Consider the following 27,926-nt stretch of genomic DNA (forward strand, 5'->3'; position numbering starts at 1 on the left):
CCCCAAGACACTTGCTGAAAACGAAAGTGCTAACAAGTGCTGCACAGAAACATTAAACATGACCAAATAGTTATCCAGAAGTACCCATGTTATCTTGTTCGCAGTCATGGCTGTACGGTGTAGAGTGCGAAGAGAAGTGGTTCACTCACACTTGTATAAAAAGACATTCTCAGACTGATGAGACCTGAAGGATTCTTAAAGTACCATCACTCACAGAGGAGACAACTTTGCCTCTTGACTTTGCTTTGAAGGATTCTTGAGGAAAGTGGACCTTGGAACGACAGTATTTTAAAGTTTGCCCTGTTGTTCAGTGCTGCTCCTAGTTGTGAAAACTTCTGACGTTGGTTGCTTTCCCCAGAGCTTTTCCTCAGTAGCATTAACCTTTGAGATCACTGACATGTGACATAAGCATTCACCAGACAAATCAAATCATCTTTTATTTAGCCCTTTTAAAAGGAAGCTGCACAGCAGATTCCACTTTTCATTCAGTCAATTCATTAAAATCATTAAAAAAGAGCAAAAACAAGAGCCATTGAAATTTTAAACCTTAAGTCCTCAGAGCAACAAAGGAACCATTGAAGAGGAGTGTTCCATTCTTTCACTTTGGCAAACATACTAATCATTACACAAGCCTTGTCCCTTAAAATTATAGTGCATAAATTTTCCCCTTATCCTACAAACATAATGAAAACCTGAGTATATCAAATTCTGAATATCAAACCATATAGCTTCAGGTGTTTAAGGCTCATAGGATACCATCCAGTTTGAGTGTCCAGGCCTGACCTGGGGTGTTGGGCAGTTCAGGCAAAAGGACAATAAGGCCAGCATTGGGGTAGACTGGGGACCATGGCAAGGGCTTAGGATTCCCCAACAAGGTCACCTGGACAAGGGACAAAGACCAGTGATGTAGTGACAAAATTAATGTTGTGAACTTAAATATCTTTCTTATTAAGGTTTTACTATTGAGTTTTTATAATGTGTGAAGACAACAGAAACATTATCTCAGTCTCTTTACCTTGGTGATTGATGATGTTTTGGGTTCCAACAGTTGCAATGTGGATTTGGGGGGTTTGGTAGTCACAATGGCATAGACAGAATTCCCTTTAGATGTATACCTAGAAAAAACAGAGACAATAACAGCATTATCAATAATCTGCATATACGTTATTGAATCAATCACTTAAACATGACTACAGTAGATATTTAGCTTTATTCTGCACTTTAATCTAAAAATCAGGACTATGGGGCTTTGACAAGGCCAATTCAGATCTTAAACTGAGAATCTTCAGTCAACTTCTGTCCACTATACAATATGTAAACACATCATGAGGTGCAATTTACAGCTTCAGCAAAGATTTTTGGCATTTCCGCTCTCAATTATAAAAATCCGAAACTACAGGATCACAGAGTGCTTGTCATGATCCAGCTCTCCCTGCTTCTTACCAGACTGGTACAGTGGTGTTCTCTGCCTGGACCCTCCAGGGTTTGGAAGCATAGATGGCCTCCCCGTTGACCTCTAGCCAGGCACCAACTCCCCGGAGCCTCTCCTCAAAAACTGCTGGGATCATCCCATCAGGAGTGGGACCCACATTCAGAAGGTAGTTACCTCCCAGTGCCACAGTGTAAACCAGATCCTGAAACGGGCGTAAAGGAGCAGGAGGAGAGCAAGTCGTCACTTTCACAGGACACGTTACTGACTTTATTTTTGGTCAGTGTTCTCTTGACTAAGATGACACGATTGAGGCAATAAAAAACAAAACCTAGTAATAATCACACATCAAGTTATATGTCAGCAATAAACACAGCCATAGCAGATAACAAATACAAAATGTATCCAGGTCAGGACATCAAAATATGCATCTATTCATCTCATAAAATCGGTGTAAAAGAGCAGAAATGGCCCATATTCTACATGTATGAGAGTCATACAGAAAAGTTGTAAGAGCTGAGCTGTTGTTACAGATTTGATGACCAATTTTATAATTATACCATCACATATACTCACCTCTATGATAGTGGGTAAGGTCATTAGTTCATTCATTTTCATGTTCCGACGATAGCCCCAGGAAAACGTGTCCACAGATGTGCATTTCTCCCACTTATGCTCAGGCAGCTGGCCTGGAGTATACTTGTCTTCACAGTTATAGTAGCCACCATGTTTACAGGCACAGCCGGCTCCCCATCTGTCATTGGTCACAACGGTATCCTAAAACAGGGAAGACCTGATAAGCACACGTAACCTTGCTGAAACAATTAATAATCGAATAGTCGCACACAGTTATGTATCGCTTCCTTGACATAAAGACACTTGCTTTAACAGGGCTGTCATTATAGAGCCAGGCCAGGAACTGGGTGGAGTTCCAGTAGGTGTCAGGTGCTTCCCAGTCCCCGTCAGACCAGATCACCTCAGGTCTGTACCTGCAAGACAAAAGGAAGCATGTTGCATTAAGGTGTACTCTCAAACAGGCATATGTCAGTTCAACTGAGTATGACCTAATCATATACGAGTGCAATGAATGAACAAGAACTGTAATTAACTGATGTAGAAATGTAGGCAATACACACCTTACAACCATGTTATAAAGCTCTGGCAGTAGTTTATGCAGCACAAAATCCTGTGTTTTGAATCCATTCTTCTTATCATTCAGGTAGAGAGGGTGGAACCACTCATACAAGGAGTTATAGAGTCCATAGTGCAAGGACCTAAACAAGTAAATTACAAAACCGTCAACTCTGTCAGGTCAGATGTAAGATTATTAAGCAAAATTCAGGCACTGAAACAGAGGAAAGTCAACAGCAGTGATGGCATCTTGAGTGAAAAGATAAAATAAACAAGCCACAAATTCAGCAACACAACACTGATTGTTAAATCTTATTCTGTTGTCCAGTTATCTGGAGCGTAGAGATTCATTTTTTACCTGGAACACTAGACTGCAGGCTTTCCTCATGCAAATAGGCCTTTTTACAGCAGATATTATGACTTGATATGATGATAATAAAAGCACAGGTGTTACTAATAATATTAAAGATGGCTCTGTTCTAATCAAGTGTCCAGGCCATGACAGTGTGACAGGGAGCCAGCATGCACAATACCAGGACTCTGAAACTGAAGCAGCTGAATTGAATTTAGCCATAATTAAATGTTATTATTTACACCTCTGCTTTCACTACTGTGGAAAAGGCCTATAGACATATCCACCAAATAGTGTCTAAGAAAGAAGTTGGTATATGCCAGCTGAACAGGTAAGGGTGTATACCATATGGGTGTAGATTTGGGTTATGGACTGTAGGGACATGTCCCTACCAATGTCAAGTTTTTCCTGAATTGTCTCTACCAACATTTTTACCCCTCTCAAACAATCTTGCCATTTTAACTACTCATAATGTTACTGATAAGACCTCTGCAGTTGCCAAGTGTGTTTTCCGCAAGAAGTGGGTTATTATGATAAAGAATGAAAGAGCAAGATATGGGGGATATTTAAATTTCAGGCATTAAGTGGTTGTTAGCTCTGACATGTCGTTTAATTAAAGAACTTTATTACTGTAGGCGGAAATTCCTCCCAAAGCAAATTAAGACATCAGGTCCTTTCTAAAGAACTGACGTGTAAATAATAGCTGAGCTTATCTCAGAAGAACGTCTTGTAATCAATCCAAACATTTATCTCCTTTGACATTATTAGGATACATATTTATATAACCCCATCCCTCCCCTTTTCAAAGAGTGGATGAGTAATTATTGCATATGGGTCATAATAACATGGATTATTTATAAGGTAAATTAGCTGCAGCTTGTCCAGCTGATTTGTTTGTGAATGTGTAGGCATTATTTCATTATGAAAATCCTGTCACCAGAAGCATGAGCAGCACCTGTGTTGCCAGATGTTCAATAATTATCGTATTTATACCATAATTTTGCCGTCTGTACGATGTACAATCAATAATGCCAAAAGTCCCAAAAATGTATGATAATTTGATCATTTTGAGACATTTAGCTAGTAGTTGTAATCAGTCTAGGCTATCTCATTTTAATTAATTTCCCTACATGATCAGGATAGTAAAATATGGATCCTGTGCCTGTGCTTGTATGCATATCTTCTCACATGACATCTTTCTAGACTACCCCCTTCCACACATCATATAACTATGCCATTTTATTTTTAAACGATATGGCTAGGTTTGTAGGTGGTGTCAAAAAGTTCTTCGTCTTCATAAATATGTGTTTTCTGAAAATCACACATTTACACCTATTTGTTATTTTGATTATGACTTGTGAACGATAATTTTCCACAAAATATGACAGTTTTAAACCTCTAGTACGATACTTTCACATTTCCCATCTGGCAATGCTGAGCAGCAGCAGAGACACACAGACAGGTGAGGTGCAGGCTCTCAGGAGAGCTCTGATAACACACTGAGAGATGTAGCCATAAGTTCAAGAGTCGAATGAAATATAGTACAAGTAGAAGTTTTTGAGAAGACTCAAAGATATCAATCAACAAACTGAAAGAAGCACAGAGCTGCAAAAACTCAGCTGAAGTCTGGAAACCTTACAGCAGAGAGTTGGTTCTAACAGAGCAGCACATTACCTACAGGTTTCTAGACATGCATTTTCTTATTGCAGTTATTGTGAACTTCTGTGTTATATCAGCAAATACATATTCAATAAACTTCAACTTTTTGCAGTCAGGCTTTTAATGTCTGTGTGCATATGAAACAGAAAAGAGAGATGGAGGGCAAGTGCCATCCGATAACAGAAAACGTCCCTACAGACGTTATAACTAAAACTATGCCCTTCATTTACTGCCATTGTTTGTATTTATGTTTGTGCATTGATTAGTATCAGGACACTTTCCCTGAGCTTCATAACAAAACATTTGAGGGCCCACCGTTTGCGCACTGCCTCTCCCAGGTCTCCCACAAGGTCCCTGTGAGGACCATTATCAACAGAATTCCAATTCCAGGAGTTTGGAGACCCCCAGTTAGTAAATCCTTCGTGGTGTTTGGCAGTCAGGACGACATATCTGTAATTAAGAGAGTAGATAAGTTAAATAGTTAAAGTGTGTCAGCCAGATGAGAGGCATGTCACACAATAACAGGAAGTGAAGCTGTCAACATCACCTTGAGGAACATACTCACTTTGCACCAGAAGCCTTGAAGATGTCCGCCCACTCCTCCGGGTTGAAGAACTGGGCGTGAAACTGGGGTGCAAACTCCGGGTAACTGAACCCAGGCGGGTAGTTCTTTGACATGTAGTTCACACACTTCTGGTCTGGAGGCTTTTGGCCCTGCCAGTGCCACCAGAACCACTCACTATCAAACCCGGGCACAGAAAACACTCCCCAGTGGATGAAAATGCCAACCTTCGCCTCATCGTACCATGAAGGCAGCGGTCTGGCGTCCAGACTGGTCCAGTCCGCAGTGTAACGAGCCGCCGTACGAGATGCGAGAGCACCGACAAAAACGACTAATGTTACGGCTAGCATAATTTCACCAGGTTATAAACACTTCTAGCTGGGAGCACACCTTTGTGCAACAGGAAGTCGAACAGTTTAGCATCTACGATAATGTCAAACTGCTCCAGTTGCAGCTATCATACGATAGTATTATTTCACTTCTTGTTGTGATCACGGATGTATACTCCTGCTGGACGTTTCTCATCATGTGACTGTGATCACATGAATTTTATAATGTTTTTCCGTCCATCTGTTTTTTTAGTAAAACTTTATTGAACATTTTTTTGTAAAACTTTATTGAACAAATCAGGGCTGCAATTAGTCGCCTTATGTCCAGATGTATGGAGCCAGGACAGTGACTTTATAATAAAACCGGAACTGAATAAACAAGACTGGCATTGAAATAGTTATATTGGAAAAAGTTGCATTTACACTGAAAAATAAATCAGTCATTTAAAAAAAAACAAGCTTTTAATAAAATATGAATGTTACTACTTATTTCATTTTGATATATATTTTTTTAATTCTGATGTTTTTTTTTAATACATACACAACTTTTTTCAATACATGTGTTTCAATACCAATGTTTCTTTTTTCAGTCCAGGTTTTATTTTCAATGCCAAATTTTATTTTCAATGCCAAAACTCAAAGTCACTGTCTTTGCTTCACAGTCATCATCACCTCAGTGTAGATTTGCAAAAAAAATATTTTGGAGGAAGGAGTGGTGGGGGGGAACTACATCACCCTGTGTTAATAGTCATATTGCTGCACGAAGTTTATCTTAAGTTTATCAAATGAGTAAAGACATAGTGTTGACTAATTCCTAGCCTATGCAGCCACCCCCACACACTTGGACTGCACTGTTGTGTGCAGAGTGGCATCACTAAAAAAACGAGTGGACACTAAAGATAAAACTATAAATAGTTCTGCTTTTGTCTCAAAAGAGACTTTATTTGCTCGTTTGTTTGTTACCTGAGGCCTTTGGGTGAAGAATTCAAACACTTGCACATAGTTTTCTGTTGAAAAATGAATAAAATGCTATTAATTCACATTCCATTTTACTTTTTCTTTTTGCTTCATGGTCTTATAACCATTTACAATATCATATGGCATACAGCTGCATACATATTCAAATAGCCCAAGTTGTGCTGGGTGGGGGGGGGGGGGTTATATCAGTTACTTGCTTTGTATCTTACAGCTGCAAAAGCTGATGGCAAAATAAGTACGTAATGTAAAGTTGTAAGGTGCATAAGTGCCACGCACTGCTTATTTTCTTCGTTTTCGGTGAGAAAAATGTTGTCAACTTTGGAAACTCAGTTTGCACCATAATACATCCATGATGCACACCCCTGCAAATAATCATTGCAAAGCATGATAGACAGACATGTTAACTACCAAATCAAAAGTTTTGCTTTATGTTGCATTCACCTCGCCTATGCATTTAAATATTGAAAGTCTCAATAATCTGTCACACAGATTTGACAAATGAGGGTTCTGAAAAGTAAGAGTGGTTTCTCTTTTGACATTTTGAACCAGACATTTACAGTAAGACATACTGGAAGAAGTTTAGTCATCTTATTAAACATTCTTCTGATTTAGTAAAATTAAAAAATGAAAGAATTTACCATCAGTTTCACTTTCATTATAATACACCACAGTGTTCTGGATAAACATTGGGAATTTTATAAGGAGAGACAATGAGAATGTGATCCAATTACAAAAACATTTTTCATTTCGCAGGCAACAAATGGACAATGATTTTATGTTATTTGAAGAGTTGATTACTTAAAATAAAAAGAAATGGATCCTCTCAAAAACAAACTGGACAACTGTACCAAAATCTATTTATGGCACCACAAATAGAAATGATGTGAAAACCTAATTGCTGTCTTTGTATCAAGACTTTTACTGTATCCATGTGTCCGGGTCATTCTCGTTGCTGCAGTCCGTGGAAGACTGAAGCTGCTCAGGGAAGGATTGGTCCCCAGTTGGAGCCTCCAGCCCGGCCCGGAGGAGTGAATCTCTCCGCTGAGCTCTGCGGCTGTAGCCCAGCCTCTTCAAGGTCCGCAGGGTGGTTGCGTGTGAGATGGGCTTTTCTCCGCTGCAGTTGTACAGAGCCTGGATCTGTGCGCTCGTAGCCTGGCTGTTCGCCTCCACCACTCTCTCCATCCTCCTCTCACCATTCTCGTCGACGAGACGTTTTCTCCCACAGGATCCCCGGTGACTCGAGGTCTTCTGCTTCTCACGCCATTCCCTGTAAACTCGAGATACTGCAGTCTTTGAAAATCCCAACAAGTTGACTGTTTCCGAGATGCTGCAGCCGGCGCGCCTGGCACCCACTATCATGCCCCGCTCAAACTCACTTAAATCTGGCGACTTCCCCATGTGTCACAGTCTAGTCCAACAGGCGGGTGGGAAGCGCCGCAGATCCCCGATTTCTGCTGAAAACAAAGCTCAAGCTCAAGTCATAAATAATATTCTTCTTCTATTCTGTATTTGGGGCATTAGATCGACGAATGCTTGTCGCCCTCTTCAGTTGGCTTTGTGATTTCTTGCATTTTCTGACAATTTTTGCTCACCTATGTGTTAAACAATCAGAAAAAAACAGTTGTGCAATCCTTGCAAACAGCACTCACAAACACACATACTGAGGATAAAGCAATGGTAGAGATCCGCCATTTTTTGGCACAGATTTATTGCCAGTTATTACACACATGTGGAGGTGTAGCACAAACATGTTTCTTAGTAGTGCCTCTCTTATTAATACGATGGATACAAAATACAAAATCAATTGATTTTTTTCTCTTTTAAGTGCCCTTTTCACACAAGAATTATCTAATTTAGAAAGTTTCTGGGACCTGTAAAAAAAATGTCTAGCTTTGGTTTTTCACAATGTGTATGGTTGAAATGAGGAGGAAAGAGTACATCACCATCAACATGCAACTGTTGACGTACATGTGATTTATTTTTATAAAACCTTATATGAAACTTGGGCTAACAAAAATGACTACAAATATGACTATACATGTAAGGCTTTTCCACTGTGATTGAGGCAAGATATTCATTGAAAAACTTTTTCAGTTTTTTGAGAAATGTTATAGAAAGTTAAGAAAATTATTGAGATTACATGAATGTCAACAGTATCCTGAGACAGCTAATATTACATGGCTAACAATGGAACCCAGCTTTTATCCTTGCAGTAAATTACCTGAGGGAATGTGGTCAGCCATGAAATGCTGATCTTTCTGTGAGCTCTGACAGCATATCAAATCATTTTTTGACCCTGGCATTAAAACCTTATTGTTAACTTCATTTACAATTCAACACACATACATCAAGTATATATTTTATCAGAGATCAGTGTAACAGTCATGCTCATTGACCTAAAACTACTGTCCTTATTTTGTTATGACTGTCTAGTGTTAGGCTACTCCCTCCAGTTTCAGTGTCCAGGCATTTCCAGGTGATACTGGCATAGTAGGCAAGATGACCATCAGCCCAGTTGTTTGTGTCACTGGAGCCCACTTCAGTGGTACATCAGGATAGTCCAAAAGTGTTACCTGTGAATGCAAAAGATGATGTGTGTACAGTATATGATTATGTCAAATTAGGGTGATAGTAATTAACTTTATAGGCATAAAGGTGTAAGGCTTACTCTCGTGGCCTTAGATGTCCTGGGTGTTGTGAGTTGAAGTGTTTGTTTAGGTGGCCAACCAAGGATAATGGCATTAACTGTACTATTTTTGGCAGTATACCTGTGATGGGAGCAAACAGTTGTAAGAAGCAAACTACTACAGGATTTACATTATTTTGCAACATAATTAAATGACTTTAAAATACAATCCCACCAGACTTGGACTGTGCTGTTCTCTGTCTGGACTCTCCAGGGTTTGGAAGCATAGATGGCCTCCCCATTGATCCCCAACCAGGCACCGAGTCCCCTCAGCCTCTCCTCAAACACTGGAGCAATCATACCATCTGCCATTGGCCCGATATTCAGCAGGTAGTTTCCTCCCATTGCCACCACATACACCATGTCCTGAGGAAAGGAAATCAGATGAACGTGAGCTCACTAAGTATTAAATCACAACATGGCTGTAGATGACCTACTATAACCTCCCACCTTTATGATGGACGGCAGGTCCATGAGTTCGCTGAGCTGCATGTCTCTCCGGTAGCCCCAGGAACGGGTGTCAATGGACTGGCATTTCTCCCATTTGTGGTGTGGAAGTTTACCTGGTGTGTACCTGTCAGCACAGTTGTAGTAGCCTCCGTGTTTGCAGTAGCAGCCCTTACCCCACCTGTCATTGGTAACCACCACATCCTACAGAAACATAAGAGTAAGCCCACATCACGCCAGACATGATGAAGTAGATTTTTGCCCTTTTGCAAACTGCAAACCCTTTTACCTTGACTGGGCTGTCATTGTAGAGCCAGGCCAGGAACTGGATGGAGTTCCAGTAGGTATCCGGTGCCTCCCAGTCCCCATCAGACCAGATAAGATCCGGTTTGTATGTCATCACAAGGTTCACTAACTCTGGAAGAGTCTTACGGGCAACAAAATTCTGAGTCTTGAATCCGGAGGCTTGATCCAACAAGAAAAGCGGGTGGTACCATTCATATAGCGAGTGGTAGAGACCAAAACGCAATGACCTGTTGAACAAGAATGGTGTTTCACTCTACTTTTATGTCACCCATTGTGATTATAAACTGATGAAAACTTTCACTATTTCAGATTTAAAGAATTCACGCTGGCTTACTAAATTTAACAAATCCACAAAGATTAGTAATAAAGGTTGAAAAAGCTGGATTTTGATAAACGTTAGAAAACAGAATCATTCTCCTGATCAGTCACCTCTTCCTGACAGCTGCAGCCAGTTCTCCCACCAGGTCCCGGTGAGGACCCACATCCCCTGAGTTCCAGTTCCATGAGTCTGCCGAGGGCCAGTTTGTGAAACCTTCATGGTGTTTGGACGTGAATACCACATACCTGTAAAGTCAATCACATACACATAAATGCCCACAAACATTTCAGGATCAAGGAAATGAGCAGATATTCTGTCAAAAATGACTAAGTGCCTAGGACAAGTAAGAGAGACACAGATTCTTCTATCTACTACAATACTGCATTCTGATTATTATACTCTTGATAACACTGTGACTGCAAGCCTTATACAAGACACTTTGCAGGTGGCTGTGACTAAGCAAACAGTGCCAACAAAAGGGGCCTGCTGTAGTCAAAAAAAACAAATAGGTTTGTGCACATTTTATGGCGCTATGCAAACACCTGTTGATACAGGAAGAGAGCTGGTGACCATACCTGGCTCCAGAGTCTTGGAAAATATCTGCCCAGTTTTCCGGGTCAAAAAATTCTGCGCGAAACTCGGGCGCAAAATCCGTGTATTTAAAGCCCGGCGGATAGTTTTTCTGCATGAACTCGACTTCTTCTGCTCGTTTTTTGGACTGCCACCAGTACCAGAACCACTCACTATACTGACCAAAGCCAGGGACCGAGAATACCCCCCAGTGAACGAAAACCCCGATTTTAGCTTCGTCGAACCACCGGGGAAGGGGTCTGGCATCCAGACTGGTCCAGTTGGCTGTGTACCGCGCTGCGCATCCAGGTCCCATCATCAGAAGAGGAAATGAACATATCACAGTGAGAATACATGTAGGTCGCATTCGAAGCGACATGATAACTCATGAATAAAACTGTCCCGATGAAGAAGCTCTTGCTACTTGAATATAGTCACACGCAACAGGTGAGTCCACCTTTACTAGTGGCGACAACAAGCATAAAACACCTCTGCATACTTTTATGGGAAGGGCAAACAGTGTAGTCGCCATCTGGTGGCTCAGTTGCTACATCAAGGAGAAATGTCTTTTTAAAGAAAACTATATCGTCCGTCCTATGTAAAATTGACTCAGTTACACATTTTCTGCAACTCCAATAAAAAATAAATCAGAACAAACGTTTTGATTTAAAACTTTATAATTTATAAGGTAGTCTGTTGCTCCATATTGCAAAAGCCTGTGAATTCACCTACTAATGGCACACTTTAGATATCTAGTGTGGGCTCATACACTAGAGGGCATAAACAGCTTATTCATATCATAATACTGCAGGTTGATGAACTACAGCAAGGAGATGTACATACTGTATATCATAAGATTAACACATATCTGCAAGTGAAAAGCAAATACACATACGCAATTTAGATTAAGGCCATTTATTGCAACATTATCCACAATGGCCCTGTTATAACCCTAAAGCTTATTTTATCTGTGAACTGTCACCATTTTGGATAAAACAAAACATGTAAAATCAAGCTACTGTCTTTACCCTCTGTATAATCCAGAAAAACTAGAAAGTACAAAGTAAGTAAACTAGAAACTACTGTTGTGACAGGCAAATCATTTCTATATACACAGTACATATAGAGAAATTATGTGCAAAGATGTGAACATGACATTAAAGACCATATTTATGATTAAAAAAACATGAAATCTGCTTGCTCCTGATGTCAAAAGGTTTGGATTTTCTGGTTATGAATGCATCAATAAATAAATTAATCATACAGTAATAATTTAATAGCAATAACGGTATGGCCACAGTTGGAAACAGAACAGCAGAAGCAGTTCAAGGAATGGTTTTCTTCTCAGAGTACAGTGGACTTCAGATTCACAGTGTGTGACCTACATCAGTACAGACAGCCAGCTGCCTTTCAAGCATCTGTTTCTCCACTAAGTCCTCCACTCTGCCGACCTCCACCTCGTCTACATCATCCATAAAGCTGGACCAATCTGTACCCCCGTCTGCACGGTCCATGGGCTCCGGTTGGCTGGCAGGGTGAACAGGGGCAGAATCGTCATGTGTGGTGGTCACACAGTTGCAGCTGTCGCAGATGCCGAAGCGCCGGAGTCCTGGGGAAACACTCGATCCTGTGAAGGTTCGCCTGCAGCTCTTGCATGATACCGACCAGTAGTGTCTGTGAACCTGTCAATGGTCAACAAAAACAGATAGCAGTATAAATCATTTTGCACAGGAAAGACCGATTTTTTATTTATTATAGGTGAGGAAAAACAACATACCAGGGGCCATAAAAATAGAAAATTCTGCTTGTTATACTTACTTCACTATACACAAAACACAATCAACAGGGGGAACCAAAACAGCAGCTAATTACTGGTTACAACAAACTGTTAACATTACTGGTTCCAACTGGTTTTGTACTAACCAATTTAGCTTAACTATGTATTAATTACTGTTCTCATGCAACCACGACAACAGGATTTAGTCTGTAAATTACAACACTAGAACAAATAATTACCCTTTTACAATTTCACAATAAACAATAAAATCTAAAATAAAAGCAGGTTAAAAAAGAAAACAAGTGAATTCCTTTTCTGTTGATTTGTCATTTGATCCCATCATCTCAGCTCAGCAAAAACAGTCTTTGGTCTTGTGCATGTCTGATTTAAAAAAAAAAACAACCTTTATGCCCTTATCCAGGAATTCCTTGCTTTTGTCTTGTATTTTGTAAATACCACACGTCTAATTTGCCATCAAAAGACCCAGCACTGATTACAACTGGCAAAGAGAATTAATAATAATAGTAATATTTGGACAAAAAACAGAAGACCAAGACAGGGTTTTTTGTTGAACAGGGTACATCATAAACAGGCTACATTTACAGAATAGATGGAATTAAGAAGCACAAATTATCACAAAAGGGCATATTAGTAGTTGTGTAATTCCTTCTTTAATTGACTTTTGTAATCAGCGACTACTTTTGACTTTGAAGCCTACAAAGCAAAGTTAGATGGTGTATTATTATCGAAATTAGGCTGATTATCTTGCAGTCTAAGCCACACTGAGTTCTTACACTGAGGGCGTGGCTGCGAAGGTGCTCCTGCCTTGTGAACCTCTTGCCACACATGGGACAGGGGAAGGGCCTCTCTCCTGTGTGACAACGAATGTGTCTCTTCATGATTCCTTTCTGCTTGGCAGTGTATGGGCAATACGGGCACTTGTGGAGTTTCACTGGCACTACTAAGCCATCACCTGCAGGGGGCGAGAGAGGCCAACAGTTCAGATTTACTTTAACAGGAGAGCGCTGCAAAATGTGAAGCCTTACTTCTCTATTTGACAATCTACTGAATGAAATATAGTATTAGTTTCAAAATGTATTTTTAAGCTTACAAGGAAATATGTAACCTCGGGTCATTTAATGGAATAGCATACAATCAGTTCACCTAGTTGATCTTGCCAGTTACCTGTGTCCTCTCCAAGCCAATCAGATTGGATCTCCATGATGGATGATCCCATATACCCCAAACCTTCATCCATTCTGCCTCCTCCTGTGCTGCTACCTAGTCCTTGGGTAAAGCGCTGCCCCACTCGGTCCCCCAGAGAACTGGGGCCTTCCCCTCTGGCCAGCATCTCCATCAGCTGCCTGGCATTAAAGGAAGGGCTGTATCCCAATGGGGAGCGCTCGTTGGAGGGGGAGGGACTTGGGGGAAGTAGCCTGCTATGATGGGGATTATGGAGCGAAGGCCCAGGATATGAGGTGAGGTCTTTGGTGTCAGGGGACTCCATAAGTTCCTCATCAGGGTCATACTCTATCTTTGGGTTCACTAACTCTGGGGTCAAAGCAGAGGATGAGGAAGATGAGAGGTTAGTCTGATCCAAGTGCCCCTTCTGTCCTTCACTCCCAGATGCAAACTCCTCCCTGGAATGGTAGTCGCGGTCCATGTCCCTGCTGGTGCCTGGAGGGGTGGTGACAGGGAGAGACAAGGGGGTTCTAGCTGAAGTAGCAGACTCCGGACCCAAATCCAACCCTCTATCTGCCTCTGCAACCTGTGAATGAGGCTGCGCAGCCCCTGCTCCACTGGAGATAGCTGCCGGAGGAGTGCCACTATCTGCAGGACCCATCCTTTCATCCTGTACCTGGTTCTCCTTCTCTGTGTTACTCTCCTTGTCCTTGTTGCATATTTCCAAAGATGAGCGGATGTATCCTTTACAAAAGTTCACCAGATCAGTCATCTGCAGGTAGCTGGCTGCTGACATCACCTCAATGACATTACTCCTGTTCAGGGCCAAGCGGCCAGAATAAAGGAAGTCCAGGATAATAGAGAAGGCATCAGCTGTAACAATGTCCAGCGATGCTGTGCTGTAGCGCTGTCCATTATCCTGAAAAGAGATCAATGCAGTTAGTTCAGGACTTACTTTACATGAAAATATAAATTGTGGTGTTTAGAGAGCAAACTTTTTATTTTTTTTTAAATAATTTAATAACTCTTTAATCTGGTTTCCTTTGCAAGCCTTTAACAATAATGAAATTTATGAGATGATATTTAGAGTATGGATTCATGTTGCAGCAGTAGCTTTCCTGATATAACAGATCTGTAAATTCTGATAATACTACATATATTTTCGTTGACCAGTTCATTAGATTTTGCATCTAGTCATATGTTATCCTCAGATATCATGCCCAATATCACACTTGGGGGGGGGGGGGTGGGACATGAGCAAACACTAATGTAAGCTTCTCCTACCTGCAGATAGTGAACCAGAAGAGCCCGAAAGTAGCCACTCCCCGCAAACAGCACATTACGATGGGCCTTGAAGACACGGCCCTCTACAAGGATGCTGCAGTCACAGAAGAAGTCCCGCTTACGCTGCTCATTGAGCTCAAAAAGCAGTTTGGGCAGGTAGCAAGGCACGTCCATGTCTACACCTCAGTGGGCTCTGTCAGGAGAGAGTGAAAAGAGAGATGCCACTTTGTGAAGGAAACAACAAAAGAGCCTAATATTGGATTGTTTGGTCCTGTAGTTCCAAACTTTTAATCCAAAATAAACCAACCACCATAAGAGAGAGAGAAAAAAAACCTCTGACGCCTCAATTTTGTTACTGATGTTTCCATCAAGTGTCACATCACCATCACCATGTTTTATACAATAAGACAGATAATCAGTATAGATTTTTTTTCAGATTTTATTGTTCAAGAGGCAACCACATATTACACATAAACAACATTATTGTTAAGTAGTTATTATGGTACCAGATCAAAATAGGTTTCATGTAAAGGACTGAAAGCTTCATCAATGATTTAACTAATGTGCATTAAGTCACTGCTGATTAAATATAAAAGCAGACACACGTTTGACAGACGACATAATATGAAAAGTTAACTGTCAAATAGCTCTACTTTGTGTTTACTTACAAGCTAGCTTGTGTTGCTAGCGCTAAGTAGCTAGCTGGTGATACTTTGTTAAAGAAAACAGAACTAACACCACAGGCTGCACTTTACAAAGCACGTATACTCGCCAAGAGGTATAAAAAATCATATAATACCGTCTCACCTGTCTAATTACGCGTCTGAAAGTGACAAAACCTTTAACAGAATACAACGATAGAGACTAGCAGGGCTCATTGTGCCATTGTCTACATTGGCCAACAACTTCCGCTTTCAGCAAACAATGACGTTTTTCATGTGTCCAATCAGAGGGCGAAGGAGGTGTGGCCTATAGCCAAACTCACGTGAGTGTAAATGACTCACTGTTGTTTAATAAAGTTCAGAAATTAATCTTGAAAGCCAGAACTAATTGATAGAAGGCAGGATAACAGGTTGCAGGCACTAAATTATAATTACAATTTGGTCTAAATTAAAGTATATAATTTTATATTAGAAAATGTCAGTGTTCTTATCTTGTGGTTAGATTACAAATCATAGAAAAGTCCCAAATCTTGCTCAGTTTATACTAACTCTGATGCTATCTCCTGTGGTCTGATCCTCCTGTAATATTATATGTAAACAATATTTTATAACAGAGGTCAGCAATTAGGTTCAACTGCATGGGCCAGATTTTTCAGGATTTTCATTGGAGGGTTGTTAACCAGCACAGTGGAAACACAGGGCCATGTGTTTTGTTCATTTATTTTTATTTTTCCTATTAGTAAGCAAAGGCTAGCAACTTATTTTAATACTTATTTGACTAAAAGTGACTCATATGTGAATCTATGTTCTGTGTTGCACTTGGAGACCAGAGACATACTGTATTGGTTATCCACACACGATAAACAGCGGCCTGCTCCTGTGGTTGACTGAAAATTCTGTTGTTGTCGACTTACAAAAAATGGCATCAACGCACCATTTCTGTAAAAAATAATTGTAATTAAAACAGTGTTAGAATTCACACATTAAAAATTTCAGGGAGCCAAATATTTGTGCTGGAGGACCGGATTTGGCCCACGGGCCACTATTTGTCTACCACTGTTTTATAGGATTATCAAATTATATTTGGTAAGGGATACAGAGGAGCCTGCATTTTGCATTTTATCTGCATCTGTGTGTTATGGTATGTTATGAAATGATAGCATAACCCTGGTGCATGGTAATATTAATTGTACACAGCATGCCGACGTGTACTTGAGCAAGACTGAACCACAAATTAATTAAATTAAAAGAGAGTTTAAACACTGTGATCAACAATATGCAAGTGCTTATTTCCAGCAGGCTAAATAAACTCACACTAGTCAGCTGCAATGCCATTGTAAATCTCTAAAATATGGATAAAATAGACAAATTAACCTTTAATTTGGCCCCAATGACATACCTCTAGCAGGAATGAACATATATGACATTTTCATTACAGACGAACAACAAACTAATTAGCTGGTTGGAAAAGAGATCCAATAACAGCATATGGACAAAAGGAAATATATCACAATATAAAACACTGCATTAATACATTATGTGGAAAAGAATAAAATGTTTTATTACTGAGCAGCTAAAATACAAGTAGGCTATATTAATCCCATTTAGATATATAAAAGATGGTAATTGAGTTTGGGGGTTTTTTTTCACTTTAGATTTGATAATATTTGAGTTATGTCTGTTATTCCTCATTCCAGCTCATTGATAGTGATGATGACAATGATGATGTTGCTGTGGGGAACCAACCTCAAAGTGTTGCCCCCCTTCTCATACCAAGTCCAGCATGCCGCTGCACAACCACAGGCTGCTCGCGCCTGCCTAAATTGTCTGCTCAAGAATACTTGTTTATTTGTCTTCCATTTCAGAGAAAAAATAGTTCCCTTTTTTATTTTCGGACATAGGAGGAGTAAACAAGTAGTTCCTTCAGTGCTGCGCCACACCCTCTCAGCACAATCCACAGCTCTTAGAAGTGTTTTTTACACTGATGGGTGCCGACCAGGCGACTTATTTGTTTCAGATATTTTCCCATGGCAAACAGGACGAATACAAAGGCTTCGTGGTGGCCTGGAGAAACCACAGGGTAGGCGTACACGAGCCTCCATACTCACCCTCTTTTGAAAATGAAATTTATGGCACCTCATAAAAACTCTATTCATGCTTATAAGCACTAAATATAAACTAGTATAAACCAGAGGGTTTGACTCAGTCCTTGTAAACCTGACCTGATGGAGCGTTGTGTCCGGCTGAAGGCAGGCCAACCGTCAGTTGACCCAGCTGCCCAGCCCTAACACAAGTCCATTCCAAAACAAAGCAAAGTTGGGTTGAGCTCTGAGGTAGCTCTGGTTGCTGACCTTCTTTTCGCTCTGACTCAGGGAAACACAAGGCCTTTGTTTTGATCATCTGTTGACACAAGGGCAGGAAACTCCCTCTCCACAGACCTTTCACAGCCAAGCAATCACACTGGGCTTTCTACAATACTGCCCTATCTGTGTGGCAATTTAATGCTAGTTTACACCCTGCAACTGTTTAGGAACAAATAATATGCATGATTTATGATGTGTTTTGGCTCATGCCTGTGATTATGATGCTGTATGATTTACTGATCAAAACCTAGTCTAAAGAGTAAATAGATGTAAGAATGGCTGTTATGTAAGGCTGCATCCAGATTTGGGACCTCACTCATTGTGTGTGTTAGCCACTCTGAGACCCACGGCTGGCACAGAGGGCTCCAGCAGCACCCCTCTAGGTCCCTGTGGTCTGTGCCTCAGCACATAACAGCCACTTAGGCCGGCATTTTCCCAGGCTGAGACAACACACCACGGTGGCAGCGCGAGCCACAGAGAGGGCCTGATTAAAGACTAGGGACAATGGAGGGAGAGAGAGCCGGGGACCGTGGTGGCATTTTCCATCTCTGCCGCTGTCTCCTGGGGGGACGAAGTATGTGCCGTGAAACGTTTGAATTATCCCAGAATCTCTGGAATTCAGACAGAGGCACCGCGGAGAGGACCCTCGACCGGGGATCAAAGAGCTTTGAAAGGAGTGCGGTGGACTGGTGGTGAAGTCGAGTACATAAGGGAGTATGTGTGTGTGCGTGTGCATGGCTGTGTGTGTCAGAAAACTGACTTGAAAAAGATAAAGACAATGTTTGAATTTGAATCATATTTTCTTTTATGGCTACATGTCTAAATATGTTTTCAAAAAAGCCATGTTTGACTTCTGAAGAGGCAGTGATCACTGGGCAATGAAATACAGGCATGTGGTGTGTTTATGTATGTGTGTGTGTTTTGCTGTCCTTTTATCCCTCATGGGATCAGATAATGCAATCATAGCCAATCATTGGGAGTCTAATACAGCGGGCGCCCCTCTTTAGTTTGGAGACGCCACTCTCCTCTGTGGTGGCAGAGGAAGAGGAAGAGAAAAGCGAGAGGGGGAAACCTCGTCTCTCTCTTTCTGTCTATCTTTCTCTGTAATTATCACTTAATGTTCCTCAGTGATCTGGAGACGTCTGTCTCTCGCTTAGTCCCTTCTTCCCTCACTGGAGAGGAAATGTATCACAGTCTGAAATAAATCTGCTAGCCTTTTTATTATTGTATATTTAGCACCAGAGCAGAGTAGTAAATGGAGGCGTCCCAGACCGCAAGCTTCCGGTAGCGCAGGGCCTCAACGCTAGCAGGCTGTCTTTGCCACAGCCAAGTCCAAAGATCAAAGCCTCCTGTACTATTTACAGTTAGCCAGTCGTCCTCAAACATTGACCTCAGGCAAGTTTTCATGTCTGAGAAAGGCAGCGTGTGTTTGTGCCCGAGCTACATGTAGAGTATGTGGAATTAGTTCACTACACAAGTATGCCTTTCAGCAAGCCAGTTTTGCATGGCCATCTGTTGTGTATGCTTTTCTGAAACCATGTTGGAGCTTTCGTGTCTGTCTGCATCCATATATCTCAGTGCTGTGTCAGACTTTGTCATGGCATTGTCTTGTGTTTGTTTGATGTTAAAACAGACAGCATTGCTTTTACATAAAATAATGTACTCTGTGGGGGCCTGGGAAGTTATTTCATGCCATTTAACAAGCATAATTAGCATCACATATGATCTGTATAAAGCATACGGTATACTCAAGATAGAGATGTCACTTTTTCACTCTAACACACAAAGAATGCAAGTTTAAAGATCAGCTGATGCAATCCATTAGTTTTCGTGAACAATGGAGACTTGGTTTGGCATCAGTAAAATGAAAAGTCCAGATTCAGCGTTGAGTGCATCCCTTATTTCAGATCTAGTTATTTTTAATAGTAAAAGTATTTATCAAAACCAGTAAAATTGGCATCAACTCTCTCAGGAGGCCACCTAATAAAATGATGTCTGTCATAACCCTCAACCTTCCTCCATCAAAGTCTTCCCTTCTTTCCCTGCACACTCACCATAATCCCCTTCCTGGAACACTAAAAATTACCCAACAGTTCAGTTCAGTGGCGGCAAGTTTTTATGCCGGTTTTTAGGGCTTACGCCTGCTCTTCTGAGCTGCCGTCAGAACAAGGTGTGAGCTGGATGCTTCCCTGATAAGGTCGTAATCTGAGGTGTAAAGTTATAAGAGGGATTTGGGAACGTGAGAGGCTGTCAGAGAGCAGCAGCCTGGGATGTCTGGGGCGGCGTACAACAGGGACGGAGCACCGTCTCCTGGGTTTATGTGTCTGTGGGTGCTCTTACCCATCCTGGGATCCAATTTATAGAAAGCTCTGAATTTCAAGCTGACCAGATCAAATGCAGCTGTGTTTCTATTTTGAACGCATTCTAGAGTTTACTTTCCTTTCGGATGTACACATTTCTACATTGTACGCCTTTTCTCTAGACACACAGACAAAAATAGAGAGCTGATGGAGGAATTAAGCATGACATGGCTCCATGCAGTAAAAATTAGTCTCCTTCATAAACTTGAATGATAGTCAGCTTCCAAGTTAAATGCTTGAGCAAAACTCGTTTTACAGTGGCTAATATTAGCTGAGTCTTAAAACCCCCAGTCATCAAATCAAGCACAGTCGCATGCATGGCTGAAGGGACAGAGTGGATTAGCCCTGAACTCTTTCATTTTTCACTTTTCCTTTCCTCTCCTCCTCTTTCTCTGCGGCTCGTAAAAGATTGCGTCCTGTGTGTGATGTGGCGGAGGAGTGCAGTCAGAATGAACTGATTACGGACGAGGGCCGACGTGCCTTTGAGTCATGGCACCGAACGACATTCTTCAAGCGCTTAAAAATAGTAACAGTTGGCTTTTTTTCAGGTTTGTTTTTCCAATCGGAGGACTTTGGGGCATCCTCTGCTGGCTTTTTTGGAGACTCGAATCATAACCAGATTTTTTTTTTCCTCAACCCCCCTCCTCCTCCTCTTTTCTTTCATTTTGTTATTGGGAGTTTGTTTAATCTTGTGAAGAAAATTGGCTTAGCGTGGGAAAGGCAGAATTCTTTTGGGGATAGGATTTGTTGTTTTAGAGTTGTGTGCATTGTTTGTTTTTTTTTGTTGTTTTTTTTCCGATCCAGGAAGAAAAAGTGCCAGTTAGTGCCAAAACCTCATGAAGTATAGATAAAAAGGAGTTGAGTGAGAGGGAGGCCGCAACACCACGACAAAGATATGGGCTGTCTGAGCAAAGAGCTTTACAAATGACGATCTCCAGGGGGAAAAGGGGGGGAGACGACATAGGGGAGGAAGGGAGTGGAAGAGGAGGAGGGAGGAAAAGAGGAGAAACAAATGTGGATGGATTGGTGGGAGGAGGAGGAGGAGGAGGAGGAGGAGGAGGAGGAGGAAGATGGGTATTGGGGGGAAATAACACAGAGCAGTGAGGGGGAGGGGGGAGATGAGAGGGGAAACATTCCCCCTTGCCCACATTAAAGACATAAAAAAGAAAACAAACAGAAAAACATGTCTGACATAAAGAGGCTGGTTTCCGCGGCGACAGCACAATGGCTGCCTGTGGCTCTCGGGGCCCTCGCCGTCCCGTCTGGGGCCCGGCACCAGCGAAAGTCACCGCAGTCACAGGGCCCATCAGCATGTGTGTGTGTGTGTGTGTGTGTGTCTGTGTGTGTGTGTAACATGGTGAATGTCATCACGGGCCCAGTGCTGTGGGAACCGCCATGAAAGGGACCCCACTCGGAAGCCACAAAAGCTCCTTTCTGTTTCTTCTCTTCGGCTTTTACCCTCTTTATTTATCTTTGCGTAAGGGAGCCGGATGAGGAGGGAGGACTCTCTCCCTGTCTCTCTCTCTCTCTCTCTTTCTCTGTTGCTCTCTCTCTCTCTCTCTCTCACTCTCTCCCTCTGACAGGCAGCATGACCCATCGCTGCAGCCCTCCTGCCCTCTTGACACCTCACATCACAGCAGCCACTATCTCAAACATATATACTGACTGTGTCTAACCCCATTTCTCTGGAGGTTTATTCACACCTCATATCAGCTCAATCGGATCATAAAAATACAATGCAGCTCTTGGAAACACCCAACAGATTCCAGACTCCCAGAGACAAACCTGACGTCCCCAGGAATGCCTCGTATATCCAGGTTATTCCGAGTGAATCAAGGACAGGGCCAGACAGGCAGTGCTACAGGTCCCAGGCATTCCTTATGTGTCTGAAGTGCAAATAATTCCCTCGTGGGTCCAGCTTGGACAGTGCCAAGCTGCTCTGGTGCCAGTTCCCATGCCAATCCAATCTTGACCCTGGTGACTGAGCGCCGAGCCACAGGCTGATGGCTATAAAGGCCTCATACCAATAAGAAATCAACTGATTTTTTTTGGCTATATGTCAATAGCACTTGCATACAGCAGGGCACCATGCAGGGCTCTGTTCACCAAATTTGGCCTTTCACACATTATCTGCAGGAGTTCCAGACAGTGAAGAAACACTTCATTTGACTAATGCTATTTGATCACATTTGAGGAAGTAATTTTGAATATATTGCTATTTAAAAGTGTTTCACAAACACCACTGCAATTTATTGTCGTCCATACTTGTTTAATTGGAATGTGGCGCACCATCTAGGATTTGGTCCTTTTTAATCTATATTTTTCTGTCAAGATACAAATTCTAGTACGTTGTTTCAGTGGTTGCATGTTGTTACTGTCCAGAAAAAACCACTTATGTAATTATTTTGTGATTACCACCAAATCACCAGATACTGATAATTTGTCTTAAAATTGCCTCTAAATTCATTGAATTGTGACAAAGCTGGTTTTCTTATTTCATGAAAAGTATGAATTAACTATGTGACTGTCCTCACCTACTGTATTCCATTTTTATCTTATTTTTATATTCTATTTTAATTTATTCTTTTAAAATTATATTTATTTGTTTTTTATATTGCCATGTGTTTATTATTTATGTTTATTAATGTCTTTATCTTAATTTTTTTTATGTCTGAAAATTGATCTAGGGCATAATAATTCAGTAACTGGTGTCTACAGACCTCCTTCTGCCCCTTCAGAAGCCCTAGAAAAATTTGGTGGATTAATTGCACCATTGATTGATCATAAGGTGATTATCCTTCATGATCTCAATTTAGACTGGCTTACATGAGCATCTAATAATCTTAAGAACTTGTAAACCACTCCTTTAGCATATCTCCTGTCTCCAGTAGAGTGATAGATGATGCCTCATGCAGTGTTGATGCGCAAACATCAAGGGGTGATGACAAACTGGAACCATTTGCTTTGAAATCCTCAGCACAGCTAATCTCTGAATATGTAACTCATATGTTCAATTATAGCATTGCCTCTGGCATCATCCCTACAGTTTTGAAGACTGGCTATGTTCTTCTTCACCATAAAGGTAGTAGCAATTCTGATTATCGTCCAATCTCAAAACTATCTTGTCTTGAAAAAATACTCCAGTCACTTGTTAATTAACAGTTGAAATCCAGGTATTCCATACTAACTCCATTTCAGTCTGGCTTCAAGCCAAAGCATAGTGTTATTTCTGCTACTTCTTTAGTTATTAACAATATAGTCTCAGCATTAGATAACAAAAACACTGTGCTACTCTTGTTTTGAAAATGCTAGCTGCCTGTGGTTTCAGAATTATCTTTCTGCTAGGTCGCAGCGTGTCAAGATAAGTAAGATTCAGTAATCTTTTCTTCCCATTACAAAGGGAGTTCCCCAAGATTCTGTTCTTGGACCACTTCTATTCACTAACTATATACACAGTTTTACCTCTTCATTGTACAATTGTAACTTCAATCTATACGCAGATGACACAGTCCTTTATTCCTGTGCAGACACTGCCACTCTACAGCTATCATTTAACCTTCTTCAAAAACACCTTCAAAACTTGAAACTGGTCCTAAACTGTGCAAAGACAAAATGGATGTTGTTTTCAAATGCAAGAAATACTGACTATGGTAGTTCTGAAATTCATTTTGTTAATGGCATCATAATAGAGAGAGTGCAATACTAAAAATATCGAGGCATTTGGGTCAATGAAAAGCTTGATTTTAAAGTTCATATTAACATGTTGTTATCAAAGCTGAGATTGAAATTTGGCTTTCTTTTTAGAAATAAATCTTGCTTCCATTCATTTACGAGTAAAAGAATTGTTGAAGCAGTTTTCCTCCTGGAGACTACAGGGATGTTATTTATGGGCAGGCAGCCAGTTCTGCTCTCAAACCCTTAGATGATTTATTACTGAAGATAGTTATGGGACACACTATTGCCTACTATATCAAAAAACTGGCCTGTCTGCGCTATCAGCGCAGAGGGATCAGCATTTGTTTTTATTCATTTATAAAGCTATTTTACAAAAGCTCCCCTCCTATCTCTCAGCCCTGCTTTCTCGGAATGTTGGTCGCCACTGTACCCGCTCACAGACGTGGCTCAGCCTGCAAGTACCAAAAATTCATACAGAGTTAGGAAGATCTGCTTTCTGTTACTGTGCCCCACATACTTGGAATATGCTTCAAGAAAAAGTACAAGTTGACCTCATTAATATCACTGAGTCAATTCCAAGTTTTAATTGATAATTTTATTGATTGTAACTGTCATTGCCTTTATTTTTTTTAAAACTGTTCTTATTCTTATTGTTTTAATTAATTAATTAATTTCTCTCACTGTCAATTCCTACACTTTTACTTTTCAGCATTATTAATTTTACCTTGTTTTTAACTGATATAGCCATGTATTCTTCTTTTATTGCTATTTGATTTTAATTGTGTCTGCATTTATTGTATGTCTGTACCTCGGCACCGTGTGGCACTGAGGTCTTAAATAAATATAATGAATAAGACAAATGAATGAATACAAACCACTTTGAATTGTCTTGTTGTTGAAAGATCCTATACAAATAAACTTGCCTTCGCTTGAAAATGACCCCGCTGCTTCTATGTATGAGATTGGCACCAATGCTGTTTGTAACTGTCTACTTTTGTGAATATTAAGTGTCTTTTTACACAGGAGTATCAATGTTTTGGGTGAAAAAGTTGCTGAAAGTTGGTTTTCTGCTGCTGCAAAACAGAGTACAAATAATTAAAGTCAACCATGCAGTGAGACATACAGTATCTGATCAGTTATTCAGCTTGACATGAATGCAAAGAAAAAATCACAAACAAAATATCCTGCTGAGCTGGTTCCATCTCACAGACTTTCAAACAATAGCAATAGTCATGCATCAGAAACAATAATTGCAGCTGAGTGTTTGTGCCTTATAAATTGTGGGTATGCACTGTCCACATTCGTGTGAGGGAGTTGCGTGTGTGTGTGTGTGTGTGTTTGTATGAATCAGTTCAAGGCCATGTGTGTGTGTATGTCCCTGAGCGTTCACACGTTCATATTCGAGCTGCGCATGTGTGCGTGCGTGTGCAAATTGTAAAAGTATGAGCTTGTTAATTTCAATAAGGGACGTTGCCTTGTTGTGGTTAGGAGGGATGGGAGGGAGAGGACTTGAAGTGGCCGACCAAGATCGCCAGAAATCTCCCAGAATTCCATCTCACCATCCAGTGCCAGCGCTCTCTCTCTTATGTCTCTCTCTGTCACCCTCCCTTTACAAAACCCCACCATGAAACTATTTTCATAATTAACTTATTTATTTATTCATTCATCTTCTTAATCACTTTCCACTTCATGCATGTTTTTCATGCAACTTGCTTCATACTGGAACAACTGGGAGGTGTGGCTGGCCAAAAATGACGAGAGAAGCCAGAGTGATTTCATTTTAAAGAAAGAAAAAAAAGACTGATACAGAGAAGAAAGTTATTCTTTGAAGAGAAAGGGTGGGTGGTTGATAAAAATAACAACAGAGAAGAGACTGAGGCCTGACTTCATAGATGTCTCTTTTCTTTCAGACTTTCTTCCCTGTTTTCTGATGTTGAAATGAGATCCAGATCTGAATTAAGGAATGATTGGTAATGAAAGGATATGTGGACGGGGGGTTGTTTTCCGAGGCAGGGAGGGTGGGAAGGAGCGACAGAGGGATTTCTCTTTTCTGTTAGTCCTTACTCATACTCACCACGCTATAAGCCCCCCTGGTGATTGTCACACTGATTACTGACACTTGTGTATTACACACACACACACACACACACACACACGCACACACACATGTTTTAAGTTAGTTTATTACTTTACACGTATGAAATGATAAAATGCAGGCAGATGAGGATAAGTTATGCAAGTGAGATAAACAGAAAAACAAAAAGCATGTCACACCAAAAGAGACAAAGAAAAGAAACATCTGCAGTGAAATAAATCAAAATACACTTGATAATAAAAATGTAATTTAAAAGCGGGAAACAGAATGAAACATTAAAAGGAGCTCATTACCACTTATAGCACCAAAAGAAGTACAAAAAATATTCTTGTTCAAAAAACATGCACAAAGATCTTGCACACATGCATTGTAATATGTTTAAACTAACACACCCTTCCAGTCTGCCAGGCAGGAAGAGACACACTCAGCTGGGCATTGTGTGGAAGGGGGCATGCCACTTGGCCTCTCTCCGTCTTTTTCTCTCTCTCACAAACACACACAAACACACACACACACAAACACACACACACATATGCACACACTGCTGGGTCAGTCAGGCATCGCTCCTAACAACCGGCGCCTGGGTCTCGTGTTTCCATGGCAATCTGCACCAGCAATCTTCCCACGGTGGCAGCGGAACCGAGTGCTAAGTGTTGCAAAGAACCATGTGTGTGAGTGTGTCTTTGTATATGTGTGCATATAAAGAGCGCTATCTTGTCCAGTGAAGAGCCCAGATGTTCAGACACTCACTGGGCTGATTCCTCTCTTGACCCTCAATACCTGCCCTCTTCTCTGCACACACTGACACAAGACTGGCTAAAAAAGCTTTGTACAAAGCTTTGTTTAAAAGTTGGCGCCTGAGCGCTGATCTCGCCTTCTCTATTAACAGGATTTCATGATTTCAGAAATAACACAATCTGGGTCACACTTTCAAAAACCAATATGCCGCAGTTCCACGGCTGATAAATCCTCATGTTATAAATCCGTGATTCCCTACCAGGTGTATTTCTACCCCCAGTTGAAACAGTCAATTATGCATAAATAGTTGAAATAGTTAGTCAAAGGTAACAGACAAAAAGTTGATATAGTTTATGTCAGTAAAGGTAATAAATAAAATATTGAAATAGTTTGCTAAAGGTAGTGAAGAGAACTGTTGGAATAACTAAAAGCAATGAATAAACAGTTCAAACAGAAAGTAACAGATAGATGGTTGAAACATCAAAAACTTCTTTTGCTACATAAGATAAAAAAGGTTGTGAACCACTGATGTAAACAATTTTACACTTTAGAAAGCAGTACGCAATATGAAGGATTATTTAAGATTAAAGGGAAAAAAATATGAATGATTTTCAGACTTTTCTTCATAGTGTGGTTCTTTGCTGCTTGCAGATGCCACGCATCTTTCCATCACTTGTGTTTTCTGTCTCTGCTATTGGTCACTCACACACACACACACTCACAAAAAGTAGCTCAATACCTCCGTTCTCCAAGTCACTTGTGTGACTGTGTGAGAGGCAAATATTGTGTACTGTCACACACGCTCCTGTAGATGATGGAGTCCATCACAGTCCATCATTCCCACACTCCTCACCTCTCTCCTTCCCTTGCTCCCCCTGCCATTGTTCTACAAAGGAGTATAATTAAAGGAGCAGAAGAAGAAAGAAAGGAGGGCAGAAAGAAGGAAGGAAGGAGAGCAGAATGAGATTGGAGGCTAATTGACTGAGGATGACTGAGCAAAGGGGTGGAAAGATGGGGCGGTG

General features: G+C 40.9%; 3 protein-coding genes across 3 annotated transcripts; all 3 read right to left on the minus strand.

Moving 5' to 3' along the window:
• Window positions 1-411: 411 nt before the first annotated feature.
• Window positions 412-5,673, minus strand: LOC121912827 (tissue alpha-L-fucosidase-like). The gene is made up of 8 exons (XM_042435285.1): window positions 5,137-5,673; window positions 4,887-5,021; window positions 2,566-2,703; window positions 2,313-2,418; window positions 2,006-2,206; window positions 1,444-1,634; window positions 1,016-1,115; window positions 412-880 (listed from the first exon to the last, which is right to left on the minus strand). The coding sequence occupies exons 1-8, from the start codon at window positions 5,481-5,483 to the stop codon at window positions 746-748; spliced, it is 1,353 nt and encodes a 450-aa protein (XP_042291219.1). The 5' UTR covers window positions 5,484-5,673; the 3' UTR covers window positions 412-745.
• Window positions 5,674-8,379: 2,706 nt separating this feature from the next.
• Window positions 8,380-11,571, minus strand: LOC121912826 (tissue alpha-L-fucosidase-like). Its single transcript, XM_042435284.1, has 7 exons — window positions 10,774-11,571; window positions 10,309-10,443; window positions 9,863-10,106; window positions 9,577-9,777; window positions 9,302-9,492; window positions 9,109-9,208; window positions 8,380-9,013 (listed from the first exon to the last, which is right to left on the minus strand). Exons 1-7 carry the CDS (start codon window positions 11,145-11,147, stop codon window positions 8,876-8,878), a joined length of 1,383 nt encoding a protein of 460 aa, XP_042291218.1. The 5' UTR covers window positions 11,148-11,571; the 3' UTR covers window positions 8,380-8,875.
• Window positions 11,572-11,667: 96 nt separating this feature from the next.
• zbtb8b (zinc finger and BTB domain containing 8B) lies at window positions 11,668-15,938 on the minus strand. The gene is made up of 5 exons (XM_042435283.1): window positions 15,819-15,938; window positions 15,012-15,204; window positions 13,731-14,646; window positions 13,340-13,518; window positions 11,668-12,450 (listed from the first exon to the last, which is right to left on the minus strand). The coding sequence occupies exons 2-5, from the start codon at window positions 15,183-15,185 to the stop codon at window positions 12,136-12,138; spliced, it is 1,584 nt and encodes a 527-aa protein (XP_042291217.1). The 5' UTR covers window positions 15,186-15,204; window positions 15,819-15,938; the 3' UTR covers window positions 11,668-12,135.
• Window positions 15,939-27,926: the final 11,988 nt, after the last annotated feature.

This window comes from Thunnus maccoyii, chromosome 15 (assembly GCF_910596095.1).
Source record: "Thunnus maccoyii chromosome 15, fThuMac1.1, whole genome shotgun sequence".
Taxonomy (NCBI): domain Eukaryota; kingdom Metazoa; phylum Chordata; class Actinopteri; order Scombriformes; family Scombridae; genus Thunnus; species Thunnus maccoyii.